This window comes from Coffea arabica, chromosome 4c (genome assembly GCF_036785885.1).
Source record: "Coffea arabica cultivar ET-39 chromosome 4c, Coffea Arabica ET-39 HiFi, whole genome shotgun sequence".
Lineage (NCBI taxonomy): Eukaryota > Viridiplantae > Streptophyta > Magnoliopsida > Gentianales > Rubiaceae > Coffea > Coffea arabica.
The window spans coordinates 2,202,444-2,229,827 of NC_092316.1; the positions used below are offsets into that span (position 1 = coordinate 2,202,444).

Below are 27,384 nucleotides of genomic sequence, written 5' to 3' on the forward strand. Positions count from 1 at the left end.
GGAGTGTTTGGATACACACATTATTCCAAATAATATTTCGCTTGCATCATAAACACATTTCCCAATCCACCTTTTTATATTCCCAATCAACTTTTTATCTCATATACATCACATCACAAAAAGTGCTACAGTAATTATTCCAAATAATATTTGCCGGAAATTTGCAAATACAGCTTTGTCGCATATGGCATGTGGAGCGGGACTTGGCTGATCTCCATTGAATTTTCTTTCTATTTTTTTGTAGTGCACACTTCAATATACGGTACGTGTCCTCATTTTATTAATAATGATTAGGGTTATTTAAATTTAAAATGATTATATCCCTTTATAACAAATAAAAACACATATCATAAATCCCCTGTTGTGCATTGTAAAAAAAAGAAAGAGAATCCATTAAAAAAGAGTACAATTGTACCCAGGGATGCAAATGAATTGCAAGTATGCTCGGTTAGAGTTAAAGTGCATGTTGATTGACCTCGAACCAAGACTGAGCAGCTCTAATACCCTATTAGGAGGCAAGCTTAACTGAATTTTAAACACATACACATGTATATAATTCGAGTTCAAGTATTTTAATTCCAGTCAGAGTTCAAACAGTATATATATTCGAACTCAACTCAACTCAATTATACCCCGTAGAACTTGTACATAATAAACCTACCCAATTATAGAGGGTAAATGTAAACTATGAAATCTAAAGTTGCAAGCACATCAATTTTAGGTATTTTGATATTATACTCGTAATTAAAACTTTAACAAGTTAAATTGAATCGAATACTTGATATTCATATTCTATTCGTAAATTGTACAAATAAAATTTGAGTTTGATCGAGTACTAGGTGAGCTATAAATGTTGATAGAATTCGATTCATTAATTTGTATAGATATTTGAGTTCAAATTCGAGCACAGCTTGTTAAATTAAACGAGCTGAGTCCAACATTGAGTTCAATCTTGAATTTGATTTTGAAAATTATTTAATTATGGTTTTTAAAAATCATACATGATTTAGAATAATTTTAATTCTATTTCTTTGTTTTAGAAAATAAATAATATTAATTTGAAGTAAAATTATTTTTGAGAATAATAGTTTTAAAAGTTCTACTGACCTTGAATTGCCTGCCTAGTGGTATAAAGCAAATATTGTGATCTTGGACCCTTGCCAGCTTCTGGCAGCTCTTTGGGCCTCTCCGGGTAGAATGAGTTACTCACTGGAAGCTAAAACAGAAGAATTCATCTAACCTATGTCAGAGTACTATCTTGTATTCTCTTCACCCAAGGCCCGCATCAGGGAGTCCAGGCCACCGAATGGCCCGGCTCAAACTTAGAGCTGGTATATGCGAATGTAAGGGAAAAAAGGCAAAATTTCTTGCTATCTTTATCAGAATCTAATTGAACAATTGAACGAGAAGCGGCGAATGTTTCAATTCCAAGTCAGACTTTGCCCGTGTAAACTGAAGTAACGAGCTGCAGTTGAGACCATTTTTGTATTTCATCAGCTTTATGGATTGCTACAATTTTGATGGCGGATCTTTCAGCTGGACCACTACTCCATAATCCGAACAATGTAACTCTCTTTGCCTTTTTCCCCTTTTTTTCTCCATTGTTACTATAAAAAATTTTAGCAATGGTCTGTACTTGCACTTTTTCTTCTCCTTCTTCATTTTCGCCATCTTTATCTTTTTCACAATATAAAACACCAGTCCGCTCAAAGCACCATAAATTGATCCCAAGTGTGGTAATTTCATGCCACAAGGCTAAAAACCCCAAAGCCGATGAAGAAGTAGAATCAGAATCAGAGTCTGAGTCGGAATCAAGGTTTAGGAAATCCCATTTATTATTGCTCAAACTTGCAGTAACTTCTACTGTAATTTCAGCTGCACTTCCCCAACCCTCATTAGCTGCTAAAGTATCTGCAAAGAAGCGTGCTGGGAAAAAATCTGAGGCTTTAAGTCCTCAAGAACTGAAAAAATGGTCACAAGGGCTTCCTGCGGTGACCCAGAGGTTGCCCTATTCAGAGATTATTGATTTGAGAAGAGGTGATAAACTTAAGCATATTATTAAACCCCCTAATGTTGGGTTTAAGGAACGACCTGAGGTGGTTTTGGCTGTTTTGGAGGATAATAAGGTTGTTAGGATAGTCTTGCCTTCTGTTGATGGTGACCCGAAATTTTGGGCAGAGTGGGATGAGTTGAAACTTGATACTGTTTGTATGAATGCTTTTACTCCCCCTTTGAGAAAGCCTGATATCCCTTCGCCTTATTTGGGACTTTTGGGGAAGATTCCATCGTGGATGTTTTCATTGGTGAAGGTGAAGCCACAGTCAAAGAAGGCATTGGAGTTGAAGAGGATGAGGGAGGAGATGAAGAAGAGGCAGAATGAGGAGTTGGCAAAGATGAGAAAAGAGAGGGAGATGATTGAGAAAGCGGCTAGGATGGAGAAGAAAATGGAAGAGAGGAGGAAGAGGAAGGAGATGAAGAGAATTAAGTTCCAGGAATCATTGCTACAAGCACAGAGGAGTGCTCAAGATAGGTCGAGGTTTTGGGACAATTTAGCTAGTGATCCTAATGTTGTCAATTTTCTTGGCTTGTTCTTTTTCTTCATATTTTACGTTACTGTTGTTCTTAGTTTTAGAAGGGGGCAGAAAGATTATGAAGATAGGCTGAAGATAGAGAAAGCAGAGGCCGAAGAGAAGAAGAAGATGAGGGAGCTAGAGAGGGAAATGGAGGGCAGGGAGGTTGAGGATGATGAAGAGGCAGGCGGGAAAGGAGAGGAAAACCCATACATGAAGATGGCAATGCAATTCATGAAATCTGGTGCTCGCGTACGGAGAGCCAAAAGTAAGAGACTCCTGCAATACTTGGAGAGAGGCGTGGATGTGAAGTTCTCAGATGTTGCAGGGCTTGGAAAAATCAGAGAAGAGCTTGAGGAGGTTGTCAAATTTTTTACCCATGGGGAAATGTATCGCAGAAGAGGAGTTAGAATACCTGGTTAGTTTTTAGCATGCCTTTTCTTTTCTAATGTTTCTATTTACTTTGTCTTGAACAAAACTACTTTTTTTTTTGTTTCATTAAAAAGCATCAAAACCGGTACTGTTTGCTGTTTATCTATTCTGAGATCTCCTACTTAGAAGTTTTGATCTTTTGTTCCATGAATTTTCTCTGGCTATTTCAGTTGTCGTGTAAGGACAAGATTATCAATTATTTCTTACTAATGACGAACCTCTGTGTTGGGGCCAAGGTGTTGTGACTTTCAAGCAATGTGCTGGAATATCAAATTATACCTTTCTTAGAGTGTTTTCGATATTGCTAAGGGGGTCTGGGAATCATTTTAGGCTGACACAAACTCGCTTAAAATATCTTTTTCTCCTTCATACGCTTTATGTGCTGACACGTAGGTCATTTCCGCCGCTGCAGAGTCTTTTTTTTTTCTTTATTCTTTGTTCTTTGTTCTTTCTTTGCATCAATATGTGCAGCAAAAGTTTTTTGTTTTTGTCCTCTCTCACAAGTATGGTTATATGTTTCTAACTGTAGTTCTTACTCACTCACCTATAATGGCTAACTATGCCTTTTTACAGTTGAATGATATTACAATTTTCTTTGTCTGATTTATCATATGGTTCGCCTTTACTTCAACTTTAAGCACTGTGTATGCTTGTGATGTGTGAACTTGTTTTCTTTACATGTGACCACAATCTTAGGCAATTACTTAGACTGTTGGTTGGCTATAATAAAGATTTCATTGTACACGGCAAGATCACATCTTAACTCCCGCTCTGTCATGATTCAACATGATGGGTGTAGGTTATTCTTTTGGCATAGTACTCTGATAATGTTCACTGGGCTTTCTGTCTTAAAATGCTTCCAGGGGGCATACTTCTTTGTGGTCCACCTGGGGTCGGGAAAACTTTATTAGCAAAAGCTGTGGCTGGCGAGGCAGGTGTAAACTTCTTTTCTATATCTGCTTCTCAGTTTGTAGAAATTTATGTTGGTGTTGGTGCTTCCCGTGTTCGAGCACTCTACCAAGAAGCAAGGGAGAATGTAAGCTATAATTCAGTGTGTTTTCATTACCCACACAAACTTTTCATGTTTTTTCCTTGGAGCTATGTGCCATAGTGCATTTTGGTTGTAGTCATATTTACAATCTGATCTATTGCGTTAACTTTGCCTTCGTTGTCTTTTTCTTTTCCTTCTTCTGCTGTCTGTTTTACAATAAAAGCAAGGGTTATTGTTGTTTTCCACAGCTGTTGTTCTTAAAAATGTGCTTCCTCTAATTAAATTCTGCTTGCATGTGAATCCCCTCATAATCATTACTAACAACCATTAAATAAAGCGGAAGTTTATCAGTTTATTCTACCTGAGAACATACAATTTGTTTGCATAGGCTCCATCTGTTGTCTTCATTGATGAGCTGGATGCTGTGGGGAGGGAGCGTGGTTTGATTAAGGGTTCTGGTGGACAAGAACGTGATGCTACTTTGAATCAGGTTTCTTTAACATACTGCACTTGTATTCTATTTCACATATTGGTATATCTCTCCATTTTGAAATGCTATGGTATTGTTATATTTCAGCTTCTTGTCTGTCTAGATGGATTTGAAGGTAAAGGTGAAGTGATCACTATTGCTTCCACAAATAGACCAGATATCTTGGATCCAGCACTTGTAAGACCTGGACGATTTGATCGGAAAATATATATCCCTAAGCCTGGATTGATAGGTCGGATTGAAATTCTGCAGGTGTGATTCATCCCTGTTATAATTTAGATTTGTAATTCCAAACTGTAATTCAGAATGTGAAATTTATTTTTCTGTAATGTCTTGAAATGGACTAAATATGAGTAATATTCTTTCTTGTATCTGTTGTCTTAGGTCCATGCTCGTAAGAAGCCTATGGCTCCAGACGTTGACTACATGGCTGTTGCAAGTATGACTGATGGCATGGTTGGTGCAGAGCTAGCCAACATTATTGAGGTTGCTGCTATCAATATGATGCGTGATGGAAGAACTGAGGTATTATATTGCCCACAAAAGCAAAGTAGCTTGACAATCTTGTACCTGTCTTCATAAAATACTTTCCATGTCATGTCCTTGATTTTTCCACTAATTCTTTTAATCTTTTTTTTTTGTGGGGGGGGGGGGGGTGGTGTGGAAGCAAAATCTTTTCATGGATGCTTCTGGTTTAGAAAGAGCCTTCACTTTCATGAATCAGTTGATTGTGTCTAGTGGATACCCCTAAGATCTCTGCATTTCTGCAGATAACAACTGATGATTTGTTGCAAGCTGCACAAATGGAAGAAAGAGGTATGCTAGATAGAAAAGAGAGGAGCCCTGAGATGTGGAAGCAAGTTGCTATTAATGAAGCAGCAATGGCTGTAGTAGCAGTGAACTTCCCTGACCTCAAGAATATTGAATTTGTATGATCTCTACCTCATAGTATAGAATGATGAACTTGCGATTACCTGTTTTGCTAGTTGTACAACTGAGTCCTTTGTTCCCTACTTTGGTGATAATTCATGGATAATGAAACTTGTAACGAGTTTCTTATTTTCTATATCAAACTTATGCTTTTAGGTTGATTGTTTAACACAGTTGACAATCTTATTCTATTACTCATGATAATGAAGCATATTAATACCAAGATACTTGCACGAAAAATATGACAGTTGATATTGACTACTTTTAGTGTTTCTTTTATTGATTAGTTATTTAGGACTTTGTTGGCTGCTGAAATGTGAAAATCTGCTTGTAACACCTATCAGTCTTGCCTTGTGATGCCAAGAAACTGTCTCACATTGTTTTGGTTAGACTTTTCGTTTATAACAATAAGCACTGTTCCAATTTCTGTGCATATTGGACATCTAAAACATCTACTAATAATAGTGGGAATGTTTATCCTGTTTCATTTAACTTGACAGATTTATTGGCAAAGAAAGCCTGTAGAATTCAACTTTTAGCTATGCAGGTTCTTAGTGGCACCTAATCTCTTTCAAAACAGACTAATATGACAGAATTGCAAGCCGTAATTGTTTATATATGTGTTCTGTGTGAAGTTTTTCATTCCAACTTTCATTTTGAAATTTTATTGAAGCTGAATTGCTATTTCTTTAATTGATGTACTGGGAATGCAGTTCTGTATGGTCAGTTTTTGCAGTCATTGGATGTGGTTAAGAAGTTATGTGCTGGTCCCAAAGTATTTTATTACCTACTGGTTTAATCATTGTTGATACTACTTCCGTTTCCTTTCTGCAGACATATCCCTTGAAATCAACATGCTGATGATAATATTTGTTTGATTTACGACATTCCTCTTGTTTGCATTTGATATAGTTGAAAATTTTTCTTTTGCATTTGATTGCTGATTATTTTCCTACTTGGACTTATTGCAAATGGTTGTTCATTTGCTTTTCATTTTCATCATTTAATGAGTTGGGAATTGATTTGCAAATTTATTATTGTTTTGTGCAGGTAACCATTGCTCCAAGAGCTGGAAGGGAACTAGGTTATGTTCGGTTCAAGATGGATCATGTTAAATTTAAGGAAGGAATGCTAAGGTATGACTGCTTTTACCATCAGTGGAGCTTCCTGCATAAAAAATCTGTGAATAAAAAAATTGCAACATCAGTTTTAATTATTGGAGAGTTATTCATATCTGTGAGTATTATAGCAAACTTCCAAAGATTGACTAAGTAGTGCTGATGCTTCCTACTGTTTACATCTTAAAACCGGATATTGGCCCTCACAGAAATATAGGCACAGAAATTGTGGTAATTTCTTTGACTTCTCAATAATTATACATGATTGTTCATTTAACTCTTCATGTCTGAATTTCTTGCAGCCGCCAATCTCTCTTAGATCATATCACTGTTCAACTAGCACCACGTGCAGCTGATGAGTTGTGGTATGGAGAGGGCCAGGTAAAAGAACTTTAGATCGTACTTTCCTAAGGAACAGACATTCAATTATTGGCATTAACGGTATCAGTTTTAAGTCTCAGATCAAATTAGTTGGGTGAACTTTGAATGCCTTGGTGATGCCTTTATGTGTTACTGCCTGTTGTAAGACCTTTCATTGTAAGGACTCCTTTAGAATTCATATTCTCATGAAGGACTTTAATCGTTGGCTGCAGAAGCAAACATGCAGAGACTTTCCTGAGTATTTATCATGATTCCTATAAGCATTTAGAAACTCAAACTGCATTCTGATTATTGGCTAGAACTTTAATAATTAAAACTTGTACTGGCCTTACTGAACTTGATAACTTATGTGGCCTTGGGATATTGCTAGAGCGATCAGCTGAGAAGCAACAGCCAAATGAATGTAACTTTACTCAAAAATCGAATTTCTCTCGTAATATCCTACTATGCATCTTCCATCAATGCTTTCCCTATAATGCACATTTGCTTTATTGCATGAACGCAGATTTGTATATTGATCTGAGGGAAGATTTTTGCTATTAATTCATTTGCAACTAAAATGCACGTGCTCCTACTAACGAATCCCATCATTATGGATCTGATTTTGGTGCTTTTGGCTTATAGAGTGGGTCAAATAATGTTTTGTGGGACTTGGTGGTGCTCACAACATCTTATTTAACTGGCTTTCAGAGGAGAAAATGATAGCCATTTATGGCTCTTAGTTTAAACTAACAATCCCAATTACAGTGAATTAAAAATTCTTGCATTTGTGTTTTAACTGTATTTTTAGTAACTTGCTACTTCTGTGCGATAAAATTCCAGTTGAGCACGATATGGGCGGAAACTGCAGACAATGCTAGGTCAGCTGCGCGAACACTTGTTATTGGTGGTCTCTCGGAGAAACATTATGGTCTGAATGACTTCTGGGTTGCTGATCGTTTGAATGTAAAGCCTCACTCTGCCATCCTCATTGATCTTTTTTATTTTTTATTTTATTTTTTCAGGGGGACTTGCTGAAGCTTCCATCTCTTTTGTTGATTTCAATTTTTCGCTTTAACTTGAGAATTGCCTTTTTGCGGTTTTCAATTTTTCCCTTTAGATTGTCAATTTTCTCAGTCACTAAAAAGAGAGGAATCATCTTGTGGTTAGAATTACGCATATGACTAGTTCATGCCTTTGCAGTTTAAAGCTTTAATTGACTTTTGAGTTATATGTGAGATTACTGAAAATGCAGAAATTGCACACTGCCTTCTTATTACCCTTTTTTTCGTTTTTTCCTCTTGGGGGCTACTTTCTCTAGCATAAATATGCTCGTCAAGCTGCTGACATGGACAACGTAAATCTCTTTTTTCAGGACATTGATTTAGAGGCTCTGGGGATTGTAAATATGTGCTATGAACGTGCTAAAGAGGTGGCTGTACATGATGAGATGAAATATTTTATCAGAAGCAAAAGGGAAAATGATATTTACTGAATGTTTGTACTTGTAATATTTCACGCAGATCCTCCAGCGCAACAAAAACCTCATGGATGTGGTGGTTGATTCTCTTGTTGAGAAGAAAAGCCTGACCAAGCAAGAATTCTTTGACTTAGTTGAATCACACGGGTTTCTCCAACAAATGCCCCCAAGCATAATAGATATCAGGTCCACCAAACGTTCAGAGTTTCAAGACCTGATAACTGACCAGCAAGAAGCATCTCTTAGAAGTTCTTGATCATAGTTTTTTGAGAGGATCTATAAGGTTCTTACACGTTTTCAGCATCTCTATCTATTCTCCCAAACTAGTATAATTGGTTTGAGATTTTGAGCATTCCTCTCTTTTGCTGTCCTCTTTTTTATCTATCCTAACGGTAATTCGTTTTTTTTTTCCTTTCAGAATCAGAAGAGCAGACACAGTGTATAAGCAGTTGCCTGCTGAGCTTTCAGACGAACTATGCAAATTATAGATGAATGAACCAGACGATTGCAGCATCCAGGCTGGGGCATGGTGATGGTCTCTCCGTGTATCCCTGTAAAATGTTGGACGCTGAGGACATGCTATATCAGCCTGCAGCTGGGCTGGCTAACTAATTGTTCTGAGTTCCCAGAATTTTGAAAGAGAGAGCCCAGGAGGGATGAACGAAGAGGCCCTTCTTTATATGTTGTCGATTATTAGCTCGTAGGTGTGCCCCCAAATGAATGCCGGGGTTTGGTAATTCGTTCGGAAATTTTGTTACTGCGAAGAGGGTGGCGGAGAGTTCACTATATGCTGTTATGATTTTTGGATTAAGTTCCGTAAGTGGTACTATAAGTTGAGCATTAGTCTCCATGGATAATTTTACATCAAGATCTTTTGAAGTGACTATATATATATATATATGTAAAGTCGAGTTGGATTTCGATTTCTGCGTTTTTCTTGCACTTGGGCAATGTCACCTCTCCCTCGTATGACCTAGCTTGAACTGGGGCCAATGTCTCCTTTGTTTCGGTTTAACCATCATTTTCCTTATTCTCATACTATAGTTTTTGTACTTTTATCAATGAATAAGATACTTCTTAGTAAAGTTACCCATATAATAGGATCCAAAATCTGTTGTGTTTGCTTTTATTCACTGAGACTAATTTTTTTTTTTGTTTTTTCCCGTGAGCAAGTTTTGAAAATTTAAGAGGAAAACATGTGTATATTACTGATGATCAAGTGAAAAAGACAACAGACAACTACCTCTAATTACCCCCACGACCTCCTCCACTCCTGGATTTTACGTCTTGCTTGAGTAGTTGAAGCGCCAAACACAGCAACTCCCTCCACGTTCACCTTGTAACTACTGTACCACTACTTTCAATTCCGCCCTTTTGCTCTTCAAAAACTGCAACTTTATATATCAGGGAACACCACCCCCATCTGCCTACCTACAACTTCTTGAAGCTTTTCATATTTCCTCTCGAGAAGAACCTTCGTTTTCAGTAACAACAGCATTAACAAGTAGTACTGCTAAAAAAAAACATCAAAATGGCACCTCGTTCAGTTCTCTGCTGTGTTTGTGCATTAGTCATTCCAGTGATATTCTTCAGTGCTACTCCTACCATGGTCGTGGCTGCCGAGGAATTCAAAGTGGGTGATGCTTTAGGCTGGCGACAGCCCACATTGAACGAAACTGATATGTATAATCTATGGGCCTCCAGAAGGAGATTCCACGTTGGAGATTCTCTTCGTGAGTTTTCGTACTCATTTCTCTCCTAAACTAGCTTTATGTTGCATGATTTTAAAACCACAGCATGACACAAGGCTAATGCAAAGTTTTTTTTTTTTGTTGGGTTTTGTTGAGGGAGTAACTTGCATTCTTATGTTTCTGCGGTGGCAATCTTGAACCGTACTCAGTGATGAAGTTTTTTCCTTTCTAATTACAAGAACTTGAGTAGAAAGAAAAGGGCAGAAGAAGTCAGAAGTTGGAAGTGCATAACATAAGGATTTAGCACTCATTCATTACAAGACAAAAAAAAAAAAAAAAAAGATCTCTTAAATCAAGGGGTTATAATATTCAATCTTGTATGCTTGAAATGGTAACGTAGTAGTTGTTGATGTGGACAAGGTTGTGTTTTATACCAGGTTTCGAGTATACGAATGATTCGGTGGTGGTGGTGGATAAATGGGGATTCTATCACTGCAACACAAGCAGCCCAATCACCGCCTACACTGACGGGAACAATACCTTGGTTACTCTGGATCAACCAGGCCCTATGTACTTCATCAGCGGAGATCACCATCACTGTAAAGAAGGCCAGCGGCTGCTGATCGACGTCTTTCCCCTGCACCCCAGATCACATTCTCCTCCAGCCATTGCCCGTCCACCTCAGTCATTTCCTGGAATCTCTCCAGCCCCATCTCCACTTTCGAATTCAGGACCAACAATTTCATCAGCTGATGGGGTGGTTTCGATATCGGTGGTCTCAGTACTGGTTGCTTTTGTCGCGACGGTACTGATGGCTTGAGTTATAGTCATAGTGGCAACTCAATACATCTATTCATCTATGTTTGTTAGGGAGACTCATTATTACATATTATTATTTGTATTTGAATTTTCTAGTACGATGCAACTTTCTCGTTGATTTAATTTCTGCAGTCAAATATTTCAGTATTATTCTAACTCTTTGGTCTGCATTTTGTTTTTGTAATCTTTGAACTTTGCATGAGGAAAGTATAAGATTAATTGGCGCTTCAAAATTTATCCCTCATTTAAAGTTGGAGGAAACAAGCCCTTGGCATCTTTCTGGAAAAGAAAAAGGAAGAAGAGAAGACTAATGACAGACTTCTCCATGCATTATCTAAAGGAAAGTAGTTCTGTTTTTGCGACTAGATACGCTGATTTCTTGATTCCTCTTGGACATTTTAGAAAACAAGCTGGAGTATTGATTTAAGTCGTATCAAAGATAGATAGTAGTGTTTATCTTTTTACGTTGAGGATTGAGAGTTGAGACAGCCTAAAAGCATAGGAGGTAAACGAACATTTCAATTGGCAGGGTTTGACTTGAGTTGGCTAAGCAAAGGATGAAAAGGGCCCCAACAGTAAAATGTAAACAATTGCCCTTGTCAAAAGGATGCATTTTTGCCCCTTTTTTAAGAATATTCTGAGTAGAGCAGGTGCAAACTTGGCAATAGGTGTCACGACCTTTGATTTGACTTTTTTTTTCCGACACAGGGTATCCGGGTTCGGATAAGTCGGACCCGATTAATCTCCCTCTTGAATCACGTTAACCTTGGAATTTGAACCTGATGGAAATGGACAACGTATCCTGAAGGGTTACCGTGGCCAATCGAGCTAATCAGGTGGGGGCAAGAGATCAAAGTATGAAACAAAGATTGCTAAATACTATTATTGGTATAACAAAGTCAAACATTCGTGTACGTTCTTGTACCGCTAAAAACAGAAAGTTTGTCAGTTTTGGCCCTCCTTTTTTTTTTTTTTGGGTTCCTTCTCCGGCATAAAGCTTTAGCCTGCCCCAATTCTCACTTTCTCAGTGGTTTGCCGTCTCAGATACTCCGGAAAGCAGTAGAGTGGTATCTCCAGCGCACGACAGAGCAAGAAAGAAGTCTTCTTCTTTTTTTTTTTGCTCGTTTGCAGGATGGTCAAAAAGCCCGTTAAATACTTTGTGGTAAACAATTTGTTATGTCATTCCTACTAGTGGTGAGACTTAGAATTTACTTGTCGCTGGCAACGAGTATATATGAGATGAGATTGCTGTCTAAAACTAAAATTTAATCAGAGTCTTGTGCGAAACTTCAGGTGGACGCCTTCACGGACAAGGCATTCAAGGGGAATCCGGCGGGGGTGTGTTGGTTGGAGGAGGACAATAGAGATAAGGAATGGCTGCAAGCTGTTGCTGGGGAGCTGAATATGTCAACCACAGCTTTTCTCACTCCGATTGACGGCACCGACGAGTTACAATCAGCATCTCCCAGGTTTGGAATTCGATGGTTCACTCCAGTAGCTGAGGTCTGTCCCGCCTGCGCTGCACCAACCACATTTTTCTTCTTCTTTCTTTTCTTTTTTGGGATAATTTCAGAAACCTACCCTAAAATTTCTGACAATTTTACTGAGCTCCCCTAAAATTTAAAACATTATATATACCTCCCTTATCATTTATAATGACAATACTATCATTAAATATTTTAATAAAATTTCATTGTTTGGTATGCTTATAGTTAGAATGACTTTAAAATTATTTTTTCATTATTTTTTACTTCTTATTCCTTTTCATTTTAATTTTTTGCTAATAAAATTGTAAAATTACCATCATTATCTCTAGTTTCTAACTTTCTATTATAATCAAATATCGAATTAATGATTTTTTTTAATAAGTAACTTTATATATAATTTGATGTTTTTTGCTAATTTTTGTTTTCTATTTTTTGGTATTAAAATTAACAATAAATAAAAAAAAATTATCCAAAATCACTACTAAATTATGATAATCTCACTATTCAAAAAAATTATAAATTTTGAATCAATTATTTCAACATCTTATAAATCTAAATCCATAATAAATTATCGTCAAAAGTATCCTATCATAGTGATAAAATTATTATTATAGTTGTTTATCAAATAATACGTATGAACATGAAAAATTTATGCATTTTCTTTATAATTACATTAGATAATCTTATAATTCTATAGGAAAGTAAATTAAAACTTATTACACAAGGACATTTTTGGATATTCATTTAAAAATTTGATCAAGTCAATATTATTTTAAGATTTTGTTACTAAAAATATCAAATTAAGGGAGGTATATGTAATTTTTTAAATCTCATGAGAGTTCAGTGAAATTGTCAAAAACATCATGAGCGGTTTCTGAAATTATCCTTTTTTTTTTCAAAGCTAAATTTGTGAAATGCGCTGGCTTGCGTTGGATATTTAATTGATAAATATGCTTAATTTGGACTTCTCTTTTGAATTTTGGCATCTATAGTTATTTTCCCTCCCTCCTTTTTTGCCACAATTAGTTTGGGTTTAGGTATGCAGTCAAAATTATACACCGCTAAGAAACTTCATCGTGTAATAAAGTTGATTATTTTTCTTCACCTTTTGCCCGACTTCAGAAGTTTATGATGATGAAGCTCTGTGCCTGAGATTCCACTTGTGGTACTAATTTCTATTCCAGCAGAATCTTGATTGTTGGATAATACAGTAAAACGTTCAACTCCATCTTTTGAATAACTAAATGTATCTTTGGTACGCATATAATGGCCATTGTTGATCAATAGACACTGATGCTTTTATGATTTCGGTCATTTTTTGTGGCCTTTTTATATAGCTATGTATCAGTAAGTGTCAGATGTTTGAACGATGAATTCACTCTTCGATATGACTTCTGCTTGCAGGTGCAACTCTGCGGACATGCAACTTTAGCAGCCTCACAGACTCTATTTACATATGGTCTAGTGAATTCTCTTAGAATCGAGTTCCTGACTCTGTCAGGGATTTTAACAGCCAGGCGAATCTCAAAATCCAGGGCCTCGGAATCTATTGAGCTTCAAAATGGAGATAATGCTCAAGAGGACTACTTTATTGAATTAGATTTCCCAGTCGTCCCGGTTACTGGATTTAATTCTGCAGACATATCGGAGATCTCTAAAAGCTTAAATGGTGCTTCCGTGGTTGAGATCCTAAAGACTACCGCTGCAGAAGACCTTGTAGTCAGTTTCTTTGCCATTTGAATTATTAAAAGAATTGTTCTATGTCAAGTAAAAAGACGAATTATAAGTTTGCAAATTAACCAACCACTAATACTTGTTTAATAGTATATGCTTGAGGAGTTCATCCCAGGTGACATCACTAATCGTACTTTTGATAGGTTGTGCTCCCATCAGAAAAAGCAGTTGCAGAATTGGAACCGCAGTTTGATGAGGTAAAAAGATGTCCAGGTGGAGGGATAATTGTCACTGGGCCTGCATCGCCTGAAACTGGATTTGACTTCTATAGTCGCTTCTTCTGCCCAAAGTTTGGGGTTAATGAGGTGATCCTCTTTATTCTTCTAGATAATCTTGGCTCTGATATATCACCAGGAGGTGCTCCATTTGTTGCATGACTTTGCTTTGCAAATATCAGGATCCCGTCTGTGGCAGTGCACATTGTGCCTTAGCGCCCTACTGGAGCAAGAAGCTTGGCAAATGTGATTTTCTTGCTTATCAGGTGCTGTTTGACTCTCGCTCTCGCCTCTCTTGGGCACGACGGCGTGCACAAATTTAAAGACAAATTACAAACAAACCAAACTGCATCTTTGCATTTGTGCCTCAAAAGGCTGAGGAAATAATTTGGCAAAGCATACGAGAGCAAGAGATTGATTAATGAATATGATGATCCCAGCGTTCTTCTCTTGATGCAGGCATCTTCTAGGAGTGGTGTGATTAACCTCCATTTGGACGAGAAGAATCAAAGAGTACTTCTACGGGGAAAAGCAGTTGTCGTGGCAGAGGGCTCTATCTTGGTCTAGAACCATTCTACTCGAGATGCTCATCTGTTCCTCAAAAACTGGTGTGTAGACCGAGGCTGAGATTATAAAAACCTGCCGAAACTGGACCAACTGCTAATGCAATTTATAGTTGTATCCCATGTACTTGTGAGGTTCCCTGTGTTTCACGGATCATATGTTGTCGCAACTGAGATTGCGAACCGAGCGGATCATCGCAGGGCTACTGACTTGTGCCATCATATAGGGTAGAAGCTTTTGTAGTATCAAATGGGGCAGATCTAAAGATTCCACTCTGGCCATGTTTAGTCAGTACTGTAGACGATGTCAAAAGGATGGATATCTTTTGGGCAAAGTCGCAATATGGCGAGAGGAGAAGAAGATAGTAATTAGTGTCATATGACAATGAGAGTATTTTGGATTTTTCTTTAAAATATGTGATTTGAAAGTTTATGCACTTCCATTTTTGTGAGGAAAAAAAAAAATAAATGAACGGAATAATCGATAGTACTATTATGAAACTCCATAAACTTTTTTGAGTGTAAGGCCTTGGTTTAAGCCTTGTACGATGAACGCATTTTTCTTGCCAATTTTGGTAACATCAAAACAAACCAGGGACAAAAAAAGGGTATCAATCGGATTATCAAATGTCTAGAACATTCAGCTTGTTCATAAAAATTCCATCGACATAAAACATCAAAGATGGAATGAAAAATCTAAATCCGGGGCAAAAAGCCTTCTGCTTAATTGTTGTTTAATGTGATACCCTGAAGTGGAGTATGGATTTGTGTTTTGGGCTGATTTAAGTCACAAGTAGTGCAGTGCAACTAGTAGAGTTTACTTCTAAGCTGGTTAGGTATTGAAGATACCTTGAAAAAAAAAAAGACAATAATTTGCAATTTCCAAATGGTAAAAATTCTAGAAAGTTCTAAACCACCGGAGCTCCCAAAGCATCTAGCCAGTAGCCCCGTCCTTACCTTCTTCCTCCTAAACACTACTAAAACCCTAACACGCCCTCCGCCCCACCAGAAAACCCCTTTTTCTCATCTTCTCCTACTACCTCCTTCCCTCAGCCAACTCCACTTACTTATATTCTCTCGGTAATCTTTTATTTCTACATTCTGCAATTTGTATTGTGTTCTCAACTCTCCTCATTGCTTCTTTCACAGTATAGTATCGTTTATATGTCTGTTTATAATTTATTGATGTATCTCCATTAGTACTATTTTGGGATTCATTTTGGTTTTTAAGTGTTTTTTTTTACCTTCTTATTACGTGCTTTTAAGGTAAAAGTTAAAATCTTTTTCTGTTTATTTCGCCAGATTATTCCAAATACTGCCCATTGTGGGGATATCTGGATATTATTATTGTCATCCTTAAAATCTGTTTTCTTTTTCTTCCCTTGAATACAAAATCTGTTTTCTTTTTCTTCCCTTGAATATAAGAAAAAAAATTTCATTCTTGTGCAGTAAAAATGGGTGGTTGGTTGGTCTGTTCCAGTGTTTTTTTTTTTTTTTTTGCGTCTGTTCCAATATCTATCTTGTAACAAAAATATAGTGCATCCAGCTTTTTTTCTCCCTGGAACCCAAAAAAAAAAAGGAGCTTTGTGAGTTGTTGCTGAAGGATGTGGGAAAGTTTGTATTTACTTATTACAATGACGTTGAGCTACACAACTGCTCCTGTCTAATTTTTGCTGAAGTTCCAGTTCCAGATGCTACATCTTCACAAGTTTGGTCATTTCTCTAATAAGAATTAATCACGAGTTGAAATTTCATGCTGTAAACATCCAATTCTACTTCCTTATTCTTGCTTGAGATCATTACTCACTTTAAATTTCTTTTGGTGCTCGGGAAAGAGACTACAAGCATAAGATTTGCAAAGGAATTGCCAATTTCTATGCTTGATGATTAATTCTTGTTAGGTTGTTCTTTTTGCAACACATGTTTCCTGCAATTCATTTTCTCTGACTTCGCGTCATAATTATGAAATGCGAGTGACCTTTTACCTGAAAGTTTTGACATTGCTGTTGTTTTCACTGTTGCAGATCTTAGTATTACAACATGGCTTCTACTTTCACTGCTATGTCTTGTGTCGGTTCTCTCATTTCGCCTAGCACTTCTACAGCAGATAAGAAATTTGTTAGTTCATCCGAGGCTCTGTCCTCATTGACATCTATATCTGCCAATAAATTGGGAGGCAGGAGACAGAATGTTATTCTTCGCAAAAGACTTAGCTGCAAGGTTCAGGCTATGGCCAAGGACTTGCATTTCAACAAGGATGGGTCCGCTATTAAGAAGCTGCAGGTGACTTCCATTTTTGGATGTCATCACTATTGTTCTATGTCTCAATTGGTATATTTGTTTCTTTTATCTCATCTCTCTTGTACCTAATAGGCTAATACTTACATTTCTCTATTTCAGGCCGGTGTTAACAAGCTTGCTGATCTAGTAGGTGTTACACTGGGACCTAAAGGAAGAAACGTAGTACTTGAAAGCAAGTATGGGTCTCCCAAAATTGTCAATGACGGTGTGACAGTAGCTAAAGAGGTAGGGCTTCCATGAATTAGTCCCCTGACATCTTCAAATGATATATTTCAAAATATCCGCTTTTATTATCTTCACTTGTATATTTCCTTTGACAACATTGTATATGGCCTACAAGTTTTATATAATATGTCATGACAATCATAATAGGTCGAATTGGAGGATCCTGTTGAGAATATTGGTGCTAAGTTAGTAAGACAAGCTGCGTCAAAGACAAATGACTTGGCTGGGGATGGGACAACAACATCTGTAGTGCTTGCACAAGGTCTAATAACTGAAGGTGTTAAGGTTTGTTTACTTGTGTGTAGCTTTAGTAGAGTTTTTAATGGCTATTCTGCTATTTTAGGTATTTGAGTCTTTGAACATGATTCCTGCAGGTGGTTGCTGCTGGTGCAAACCCTATTCAAATTACAAGGGGTATTGAGCGAACAGCCAAAGCTTTGGTGGCTGAACTCAAATTAATGTCGAAAGAGGTAATGTGGAAGCTTTTAAATTTTCCATATTTAACACACTTTCTATAAATTAATATCTGTGCAGGATGCCTGATATGAGTGCATCTTCAGGGGAAGCATTGCAAGTTCGTTTGTCTCACTAACAGGGTCAATTTTGGGCTGTCATCTGCTGAGTTTCAGATATCAAAAGTTCTCACTCTCCTTTGAATTTTAATTTCAAATGTTCTCTTATGTGGATTTGCAGGTAGAAGATAGTGAATTAGCAGATGTCGCTGCAGTTAGTGCAGGAAACAACTATGAAGTGGGTAATATGATAGCAGAAGCAATGAGCAAAGTGGGTAGGAAAGGCGTTGTGACACTTGAGGAGGGTAAAGGTTCTGATAATAATCTCTACGTCGTGGAAGGCATGCAATTTGACCGTGGATACATTTCCCCTTATTTTGTGACTGATAGTGAGAAGATGGCTGTTGAATATGAAAACTGCAAGGCAAGCAGCTATCACTTGAATTTTTCCACTTAGGTTGTTTAAGGGGAGTTTCTTATCTTGATTTTGTTAAATGGTTGAGCACAATATGTGCAGCTTCTTCTGGTCGACAAAAAGATTACAAATGCGAGGGATTTAATCAGCATTTTGGAAGATGGCATCAGGGGAGGATATCCAATACTAATAATTGCTGAAGACATTGAGCAGGAAGCTCTTGCCACTCTGGTTGTGAACAAGCTTAGAGGAGCTTTGAAGATTGCTGCACTCAAAGCTCCTGGTTTTGGGGATCGCAAGAGCCAATACCTTGATGATATTGCTATCCTGACTGGAGGTGGTATTTCATATTGTGATACATTCCTTAAAATGCATCATGTTCTTCTCTAGATGAAGCACATACTTAATCTCACCTGTATTCCATCAGGTACTGTGATTAGAGAGGAGGTAGGATTGTCCGTAGACAAGGTTGGGAGTGAGGTTTTAGGTCATGCAGCAAAGGTGGTGCTGACAAAGGAAACGACGACAATTGTTGGTGATGGTAGCACTCAGGATGCTGTAAATAAACGAGTTGCACAGATAAAAAACCTTGTTGAGGTTGGGACAATGATTATTCTATCTCCTGTCATAGTTCTGATTAGGTGGATTTTTCTGGTCCCCACAGTCTCACATTTGGGTGGTCATACAGGCAGCTGAGCAGGACTATGAAAAGGAAAAGCTTAATGAAAGAATTGCCAAGCTTTCAGGCGGTGTTGCTGTCATACAGGTCGGTCTTTTTGCCAATGCCTTGCTTATTTATTTCCTTTAATAACACTTCCTTTGTTTTGATTTTGGTTGCTTGTGTCCAGGTTGGGGCACAAACTGAAACAGAACTTAAGGAGAAGAAGTTGAGAGTCGAGGATGCACTTAATGCGACGAAGGTTTCTTTTAACAACGTGCTTCTAAATTTATACACAACAACTCTGGTACACAGGGTTTCCTGTACGACAATTCATCATTGGAATCATTTGTCTTACAACAGGCTGCTGTTGAGGAAGGCATTGTCGTTGGAGGTGGATGCACCTTATTGCGGCTTGCTGCTAAAGTTGATGCCATCAAGGACTCCCTTGACAATGATGAGCAGAAGGTGATATGTCTGTGTGATTTTCCAACGTGCCATCTTTGGGGTTCCTGCATAACGTTGAACTCATATGTTGAATGGTTGCAGGTCGGAGCAGACATTGTTAAGAGGGCATTGAGTTACCCAATGAAGTTAATTGCCAAGAATGCAGGGGTCAATGGAAGTGTTGTAATTGAAAAGGTGTGGCTTGATGTAACTTGCTCCATTTTACGTGCCCCTTTTTATTATAACAAATTTTTTTTTTTTTTTTGAAAGATGTTCATTTGTTTACTTGGTAAGTTGAGTTTTAAACTCCCTCCCTCTACAGGTGCTGTCTAGTGAGAATGTTAAGTTTGGTTATAATGCTGCAACTGGAAACTATGAGGATCTGATGGCTGCTGGTATCATTGATCCCACAAAGGCAAGTGTTTTGTCTCTAGGCATACAGAAATACTTGGTTTGGCTCAAATCTGTAATGTGTTGATTGTGATAAGATGATTAGTCAAGCCAGGTGTTGCTTTATAATATGGTTCAGGGAACTTCACCTTAAATGGGTTATACCCCCTTCGATTGGCTTTGTAATTAGTAGAGAGAAAAGCCTGGCTCGCCCTACATCTGGCACCTCGTGCCAATAACAATTCCACTTTCATATGTCAATTGTTCCTCAAAGTGCATAAACCTATTCTCTGATCAATTTGTACTTCTTAGATGTATGTCCATCTGAACATTCTCTCGTAAGCTTGTAACTAGGTAAATGTACTTGTTGTTCAGGTGGTAAGATGCTGCCTGGAGCATGCAGCATCGGTTGCCAGGACTTTCCTCACCTCGGATGCAGTGGTTGTGGACATTAAGGTGCCAGAACCTGTGGCTGCTGGAAATCCCATGGATAATTCAGGTATATTATTAGTATCTTCCATAATTCACTCAATGCACTTTGAAGTATCTATCCAGTGGTAATTCCTGATCTATTTAGGAAGCTGCAACTATACGTCACCTTCATTGTTTGTGTGATCAGGTTATGGTTACTAATTGCTGCGGCACATAGTTGATTGCCCGAACCATGAGGACTCGATTCTAGGTGGGTTACAGCTCTAAACGTGGTTGATGCAGCTCTTTTACCCTTGAAGAGAGCACGAGAAACTCGTATGGACTTGTATTTGCAGGCATTTTCACCTGCCTGATTTCTTGCATTCGTTCTGAAATTTTGTCATCGCTAATCGGTAACAGCTATTAGTCAAATAGCCGATATTTATGGCACAAATTGTACTCATCAGCCATCCATGAACCCGCAAGTTGTGCGTGCAAGTAAATCATAGTCCGAAACGTTGAATAAATCATCGTTTTCTGCAACTTCTAGTTCTCGTGCTTATTGACACACATTTAGGAGCGCGGCGGCGCTCCTCGTTCATTCGCATTTGTATCATTCCAGGAATCTGTGTATTCATTCGCATGAAATCAACTAATAAACTAACTTCGTGGGGAATCGTTCTTTTTTTTTTTTTTTTTTGTTAAGTTTTTTCATATGCTGGTTAAGATACCCACCCAGATCCAACGAATCCTTAGCCAACGGCGAGCTTATTAAAGTTAGAAGATCAAAATCAAGAAACAGCAAAAGACCAAAACGAAGGAAAAGCGGAAGGTAGACGATCATATTCAAATATTAACTAAATCAAATGGCGGTGAAGTTGTAAGAAAGGTATCCATCCGCTAATTCGAGACGGATCCCAGCCCCATTCTGCGGGCCATTATTAGAGGATCCGGCTCGGCTCATTATTATCATTATTATATATAATATAATAAGGTTGTCTGCGTTGCCGTCTCATTTTGTTCGTGCGACGGTAAAATCAGTTTTCATCTTTCTTCACGTTTGCGAGGATCTGCTGGGGCTAATCTTTTCCCTCCACCGTTCGATTAGTACCAATCTTCCATGTATATTATAATCCATTTGTCATAGGGAGGGAGGGCGTGCTCATCACTAAATTGTTTGGATATGTTTGGCTTCGGACAGCCTAATTGGCGTCTAATCACAAAATCGTGTGCATTGTACATCAGTCATAACTTATCTTCTTATGCATGCAGTTGGAGCCAACTTAAAAAAGGAAGGCACTCTACAACAAAAGCATAATCATAGTGCTTTAAGACTATATCATCTAATGTGACTTGCAGCAGCCCAAAGAGAGAAGAGAGGAGAGGAGAGGAGAGGAGGGGGTCACTTTCCAGACAAAAATAAAAATAAAAGCCATTTTCTCGTTTCATTTTATGATTTATCCCCTTTGTTTAGGGAAGAATCAGTCACTTTCCAATCAACCATTATTATACTGTCTCTTCACTAAAATAACGTTCATATAATTGGAAGAGGCCGGGGGGTGGGTTATATAAAGTCGCATGCCAAATCCGACAAGAAAACTCCTGTGTGTATCCTAAGAAACCCCTTTGTGGTTTCCGCAGGCCACGTAAGTGGCATCTCAAGGCAAACCAAAGGAGAAGAAAGAGGCCATGACTATTACAGCTTACCAATTTGCTGTGGCGGTGCATTATCAAATTTTGGTTTTGTTGTTTCTCTCTTCTTCTCTATTATCGTTCGTGTACCATATGATGCGCAGAAGAGCCAAAAAAATTACCAAATTTTGTCATTCCTTTAGATGCATGTACGTGGCTAATTTTAGTCGAACCCTTATCATTACTCTTTGACACTGATAATATATATCATCCGTGCCTCGAATCGCATCGTTGGAATTTGAACAATCACGAGTGTTTAATACAAAATGTTGCAATTTTGGATTGTTTATTTATTTATTACTTTTTGGAATAGTCTGGAACTACATACTAATAATAGATTGACATGCTAAAGTTAAAATTTAAATTAGGAATAACTGACATGGTATTCATACCCGTTAGTTAGTAAGCAAGCCACGTATATATACGAGTTCAGCCTCTTTTTTTTTTTTAGTACATCATGTAAAATTTCAAGGAGAAGAGTAACGGAACGTTGCAACCACTGAGCTTAGCTCAGTAAGGGACTTAAGTCCCTCCTAAACCCTCACCTACAGTAAAAAAAATTTAAGGGTAGTGCCATATCACTTTTTTGATTTAATTGGATCTGTATACTCACTAGCCCCTAACATAAGCCTTCTTAGACTCCTCCTCCCCTTAGATTAGGATAGAGTAGGTTATACAATATATCGTTGTTGGCCAAAAAAAAAAAAAAGAGTAACGGAACGTTGCACATTATTAACAGTAAATGTCCAATTGTGACATGTCAGCTGTCGTCCTTCCGTTTGCTTGACTTGCATACATACAGCAAGGGAAGTCTAAAATGAAAGGAATTTTCACGAAAGTTGTTGTTTATATCTTTTAGCAATGATTACGGACGTGGAATGAGAAATTTGTTTATGAAAAGTGCAAGCTGGTGGCTGGATTAGGAATGTAACATGAAAGGGAAAGAAAGACGGAAGGCCAAGAAATCCAATTCAGTTTAATTCCTCCAACTTTGGTAGTGCCAGCCAGCAATCAAGATGAATAGTTCCATGCGATTCCTTCTCCGGGGCAATGAAGAGCCAGTTGAATTCATTTTGGGTTTGTTATTGTCTAGTGATGATTGACTTTGTTAAAGATGTACGTACTAGTAGTATCTTTAAACATCTGGTGACACGTATTGGGAAAGAGAAGGTTTCCGTTTTGCGGAGACAGTACTGTGCTTTTAAGATTGTGAATGAATGATTTCCGTCGTCCCTACCAATCCCATAAAATCAAGAGACAAAATACGAACATCGATGAAGATGATAAGAACTTTTGAGTTGGAGAAGTACGCGATCTTCTGCTATAAAATTGCAGCATTCGTTCCCTCGTTCATTTCCAGGAACAATAATACCACTAGCTACAATGTACTAACTAGTAAAAGATAGTGCTAAACGCTCGCAACATCACGAGACTCAGCTCAAAACTTGATCTCTTAACATTGTTGTCAGCACAAAACTTGAGTGTTGTCTATTAACATTGTTTTCTTGGCTTCTTCCATCACGAGACTCAGCTCTGTCTGCCTGTGTCTCTAGACACAAACGACAACTAGGAGCAATGGAATGAATTCTATAATTGTTTTTTTTCCCCAGTCATTCTTTAAACAAAAAAAAAAAGAATCAAACAGTTGAAGTTTAATTTTCTGTCTGCTGAGCTCAATGAACATGCCAGAAAAAGAAAAGAAGAGAACGCATATACTGAAACGAACATCCTGGCCAAATGTCATGATGCGACAATTGGGGCGGCGGTTAAATTTTTCCAACGACCAAATCATGGAGAGTATTATAAGATTTGCCTTTTTAATTAGTTTTAGAGACAATGAGAGCGGCCGAATTAACGGAATATTGCGGGCGTTCGCAGACGTGAGCTGGGCAAAACCATTTGACTCGTTCATATTTATAGCATCAGACCGTACGAGTAGTTCCGTTATTCTTCTGCGCAGCAAAATGCGGTACCTACATCTAAATGGAATCGTGACTCAAAACCTGAGTCAGAAAATGATGATGATCACCGTGCTTTACTTTTGATGTGTCGCAAAAGCACGCATCAATTATGCGATGCGAAGGTAGAAGGGTTATTTATTTTTAATTCCACGCTAGCTCTAAGTAGGACACGGGGTTCAATTGGGCGGTGAGAGTGATTTTTGGACTTAGTTGCTGAAAAGGAAAACGTGCAATTTTCGCATTCACATGTTTTGACTTTCTTCCTTCATTCTTTTTCTCTTCATCTACCTTATATGGTAAAAGCACGGTTGATATGCAAGCACAATTTCTTTTCCTTTCTGTCGATTTCTTGAAGTTAAAAGCTAATGAAGCCATTTTGGCTATTGTACTACAATTGTACTACAAAGTAACGGGTCTTTCTCTGCTGTCTTTGGGTTAATTTGATGCAGTTACGAAAATAGTGGATTGGCTGTATCAGAGTATAAAAATAAGGCCAAGCCTTATTGCAGTACTACACTGCTCTTTTTTTTTGAGTTAGAAAGTCACAGATTTTGGTGTACATAAAAAATATAAGGCAGCATTACACAGTGATATATTATTATTTTCAAACCAATAACATTGCCATTGTTGTCCAATTAGTCAGCATAACAAAAATGACTATCATTTAGCAACCAGACTGAAATTGTGGCTCTCTTCATTGCTTAATAAAATTACAAAAAAAATAATCACAAAGATTTGGGTGCACCTTCATGTAACTCTTTATATTGAATATCCCAATTTGAATAATCAAAGAACATTTCTAGGCAAACTTGAAAATTACACCGCGCCCTAGTTGAAGAAAACGAGCAGTGAACAACGAACAGGCACCAACCATAATCCAATTATATTGATCCATTTAAATTCATCCCATTAACTTTGGATGTGGCTATATGCTATTCAATTAAATCCGTTTAATTAGTAAGTAGTGGGTTGATTCGACTCACCAATTTATATCCATTTATTTAAATGAGTATAAATAAATGGGTTGGGCAGATAAATTCGAATTTGTTACAAATTTAATAACAAAAAAAAAAAAAAATGGGTTCAGCGTCCAGTCATGAAACCCTTGAAACACGACACGTCCGAATCACCCAATTTAACATCGACCTCCGTCATCTATCGATCGTGTTATGCCATGGTACAACAAAGTGAATGACCGACCATTCTTAGAAAGTAGTAGTAAGCAGTACTTGTATGGTGGTACGACAGAACTAATGAAACCATTCCATCTATTTTTGGGTTGGCTGGTATATGCTTCTGTTCATCCAGTCTGTCACCACCAACCTCCCGAAATTGTAAACCTGCAGCCTACAGCACGTGAGCTGAAACTAAAGTTTAGCAGTGCTAGAAAATGTGTTGCATAATGCATATCATCATATATCATATATACATTCCATTCCATTCACGGTGACCCAATTCTTCAATCAATCCTAGGATATATATATATGATGCTGCTTTTAGTTTAATTTTCTACTGCAATCCTCTCTACTCTCTACGTGAGAATTGCCTCTTCTCCGGTTCATTTCACTGCAAATGTGCTCAAGTTGTGGCAGACGGCAAACCACGTGACACGTTTTACACTGCGTCTTTCTTTCGAAGTTTGTTAATAATGCTTTGATTATGGGAATTTGATTGTCTTGTATCGTTACCTAACTTAACGTGCAGGGGTGAAGAAATGCATAATTGGTCAAGCTACAACATACATCTCTGCAACTAGCTAGCTACCATGACGGCTAATTCTTTCTTTCTTTTTTTTTTTTTAGTGTTGACCAATCTGGCTACCTACCAATCCGCAAAGTGTTAGAATGAAGAAGCATCATTCTAGCTACCATTCGTAATACGTACAAACATGTTATTAATTAATTATGATCGATGCTACTCTACTAATTACTAGTAGTTGTCTGTGTCTATCTCTTGGTGATTATGTGGTCAATGCACATAAAAAAAAAAAAGATAGCCGGAGAATTAATTTCTTGTGGTCTCATATTTGTACGTACAACTTGTCCAGCAATTAGTAATACGGACCGTTTCTTTTCTGAAAAGAAATTGAGCTGTAACGATCATGCCCAACTAACCGCGCCAATTAATTAGTAGTGTCTCTTTGGTGAGGTAAAACAGGAATACTAGTGTATAATACGCGCGCAGGAGCTCCGTGAAGCTTCTCGTTTCGTTCTGAAATACTACTAATCGCTTAGAATTGAAATACTACATCAATTTTAATGTAAGCTCCACCGGTTTATTCCCTCCATTAAACCCATTTGAAGATTTCAAGCTCAGGATCTTATGCATGGTCTTCTTGCCTACTAAGAGTTGAATTTCCCGTCAAAATTCTGAACTTGAAAGCGAAAAAAGCGTGTCGTCGTAATTTAAACAATTGATGTCGTTATAAAAAGGATTTGTCGAACAAGTGCGATTAGGGTTGCTGGTTAAGTGGGGGCTGATGATCAAATGTTAATGTTGTTGAAATATAGGTTAATGAAATTAAAAAAAAAAAGGAAAAGCTTTCAAAATGTGGATGCGTTCGCTGTAGATAAAGTTGTGCGTATTAAACCATGTGCGATTAGGGTTTTGATTAGAAAAATCCTCATTGGTGGGAAAAAAAAAAGAAAAGAAAGAAAGGGATCTTCGTAGCCGTACGGTTCGTAACAAGATTAGGGTGAGAGCCGAAAACTGATCGAAAGGGAACATCATCCTCTAAGCTGGCGATCGAAGGAAAAGGCTCCATTATTAGCTTGATTATATAAGTGGTCCACGAAGCCTGGGAAATAAGCTTCCGAAAATTCCCAGAAAGAAAGAGAGAAAAAAGTCATTTTCGGGAACCTCACATAGTCCTTGATTGTCCCTCCAAAGCTGATGCATCTTTTAGTAATGCCAGCGCCTTGGAGGGTGACTGGTGATAGAAACTCGGAGAGTGACTGGTGATAGAACCTTCCTTGTTATAACGTAAACAAGCCTCTGCTCGCTCCGCCTTCTTCTTTGGGTTTGATATCCTGAAACGGGGAGTCATTAATTAATGGCATCTCGTGTAGTAGTATTACATTTTCACTAGAAGAAAATGAAACATGATAATTTAGACAGGGCAAAGTCAACTTTTGTTTGTATTACACTCTTGTTACGTTACGTTATGTTATGTGCTCGTACTCGATTGAAATTTGTCCCATACAACAATGGATAAGAATCTAAATCATAAAACATCTCTTTTGATCAATTTGTCTCAACCATTCAAGAATTAGCGGCCGGGTCGTGCCATTGTTGGCATTGAGATTTTGTATGCTGTGCAAAAGATACTCACAAAACTTGGATTATAAACAGTTTTATATACTTATGGACTTTTGACGTTTCGAGAATTCTCGTGATATCCATAAAGTCTAAAGGCTTCAACATGTGATGGAACCGCGCACTCATCTAATCTAACTAATCAAACATGTGAATCTGCATTAATTTACGTTGATG

The 27,384-nt window shown here is 37.7% G+C and overlaps 4 protein-coding genes across 7 annotated transcripts; all 4 read left to right on the forward strand.

The window, feature by feature from the left end:
- Positions 1-1,350: 1,350 nt before the first annotated feature.
- Positions 1,351-9,298, forward strand: LOC113742349 (probable inactive ATP-dependent zinc metalloprotease FTSHI 2, chloroplastic). The gene is made up of 12 exons (XM_027270179.2): positions 1,351-2,988; positions 3,866-4,038; positions 4,382-4,483; positions 4,571-4,735; positions 4,868-5,008; positions 5,254-5,412; positions 6,464-6,549; positions 6,834-6,912; positions 7,735-7,857; positions 8,267-8,323; positions 8,415-8,654; positions 8,790-9,298. The coding sequence occupies exons 1-11, from the start codon at positions 1,626-1,628 to the stop codon at positions 8,625-8,627; spliced, it is 2,661 nt and encodes an 886-aa protein (XP_027125980.1). The 5' UTR covers positions 1,351-1,625; the 3' UTR covers positions 8,628-8,654; positions 8,790-9,298.
- A 486-nt stretch (positions 9,299-9,784) lies between these two features.
- Positions 9,785-11,005, forward strand: LOC113742428 (early nodulin-like protein 7). Its single transcript, XM_027270262.2, has 2 exons — positions 9,785-10,104; positions 10,500-11,005. Exons 1-2 carry the CDS (start codon positions 9,903-9,905, stop codon positions 10,880-10,882), a joined length of 585 nt encoding a protein of 194 aa, XP_027126063.1. The 5' UTR covers positions 9,785-9,902; the 3' UTR covers positions 10,883-11,005.
- Positions 11,006-11,630: 625 nt separating this feature from the next.
- On the forward strand, positions 11,631-15,317 carry LOC113741669 (uncharacterized). Of its 4 annotated transcripts, none has more exons than XM_027269257.2 (7): positions 11,631-11,717; positions 11,926-12,043; positions 12,175-12,384; positions 13,773-14,087; positions 14,246-14,407; positions 14,500-14,583; positions 14,777-15,317. In XM_027269257.2, exons 2-7 carry the CDS (start codon positions 12,014-12,016, stop codon positions 14,882-14,884), a joined length of 909 nt encoding a protein of 302 aa, XP_027125058.2. In that variant the 5' UTR covers positions 11,631-11,717; positions 11,926-12,013; the 3' UTR covers positions 14,885-15,317. The 4 variants fall into 4 exon arrangements, with proteins under 4 accessions (XP_027125058.2, XP_027125056.2, XP_071901458.1 ...); XM_027269255.2 differs by having other exon boundaries at positions 11,682-11,792; XM_072045357.1 differs by lacking the exon at positions 11,631-11,717 and adding an exon at positions 11,797-11,821.
- An 83-nt stretch (positions 15,318-15,400) lies between these two features.
- LOC113741668 (ruBisCO large subunit-binding protein subunit beta, chloroplastic-like) lies at positions 15,401-20,782 on the forward strand. The gene is made up of 15 exons (XM_027269254.2): positions 15,401-15,960; positions 16,905-17,163; positions 17,281-17,406; positions 17,554-17,691; positions 17,781-17,876; positions 18,100-18,342; positions 18,436-18,670; positions 18,761-18,930; positions 19,022-19,099; positions 19,182-19,253; positions 19,355-19,459; positions 19,541-19,633; positions 19,761-19,853; positions 20,204-20,327; positions 20,448-20,782. The coding sequence occupies exons 2-15, from the start codon at positions 16,921-16,923 to the stop codon at positions 20,459-20,461; spliced, it is 1,830 nt and encodes a 609-aa protein (XP_027125055.1). The 5' UTR covers positions 15,401-15,960; positions 16,905-16,920; the 3' UTR covers positions 20,462-20,782.
- The last annotated feature ends 6,602 nt before the right edge of the window (positions 20,783-27,384 follow it).

Excerpts from the sequence above, each read along its gene's own strand:
- LOC113741668 (XM_027269254.2), top strand. The coding sequence starts at position 16,921 with ATGGCTTCTACTTTCACTGCTATGTCTTGTGTCGGTTCTCTCATTTCG. Across the intron at positions 18,931-19,021 it reads AGATAAAAAACCTTGTTGAG|GCAGCTGAGCAGGACTATGA; the intron begins GTTGGGACAATG and ends GTGGTCATACAG. Across the intron at positions 19,100-19,181 it reads GCGGTGTTGCTGTCATACAG|GTTGGGGCACAAACTGAAAC; the intron begins GTCGGTCTTTTT and ends GCTTGTGTCCAG.
- LOC113742428 (XM_027270262.2), top strand. The coding sequence starts at position 9,903 with ATGGCACCTCGTTCAGTTCTCTGCTGTGTTTGTGCATTAGTCATTCCA. Across the intron at positions 10,105-10,499 it reads CCACGTTGGAGATTCTCTTC|GTTTCGAGTATACGAATGAT; the intron begins GTGAGTTTTCGT and ends GTTTTATACCAG.
- LOC113742349 (XM_027270179.2), top strand. The coding sequence starts at position 1,626 with ATGGTCTGTACTTGCACTTTTTCTTCTCCTTCTTCATTTTCGCCATCT. Across the intron at positions 6,550-6,833 it reads TTTAAGGAAGGAATGCTAAG|CCGCCAATCTCTCTTAGATC; the intron begins GTATGACTGCTT and ends AATTTCTTGCAG. Across the intron at positions 7,858-8,266 it reads GGGTTGCTGATCGTTTGAAT|GACATTGATTTAGAGGCTCT; the intron begins GTAAAGCCTCAC and ends CTCTTTTTTCAG.
- LOC113741669 (XM_027269257.2), top strand. The coding sequence starts at position 12,014 with ATGGTCAAAAAGCCCGTTAAATACTTTGTG. Across the intron at positions 12,044-12,174 it reads AGCCCGTTAAATACTTTGTG|GTGGACGCCTTCACGGACAA; the intron begins GTAAACAATTTG and ends GCGAAACTTCAG. Across the intron at positions 14,408-14,499 it reads CAAAGTTTGGGGTTAATGAG|GATCCCGTCTGTGGCAGTGC; the intron begins GTGATCCTCTTT and ends TGCAAATATCAG.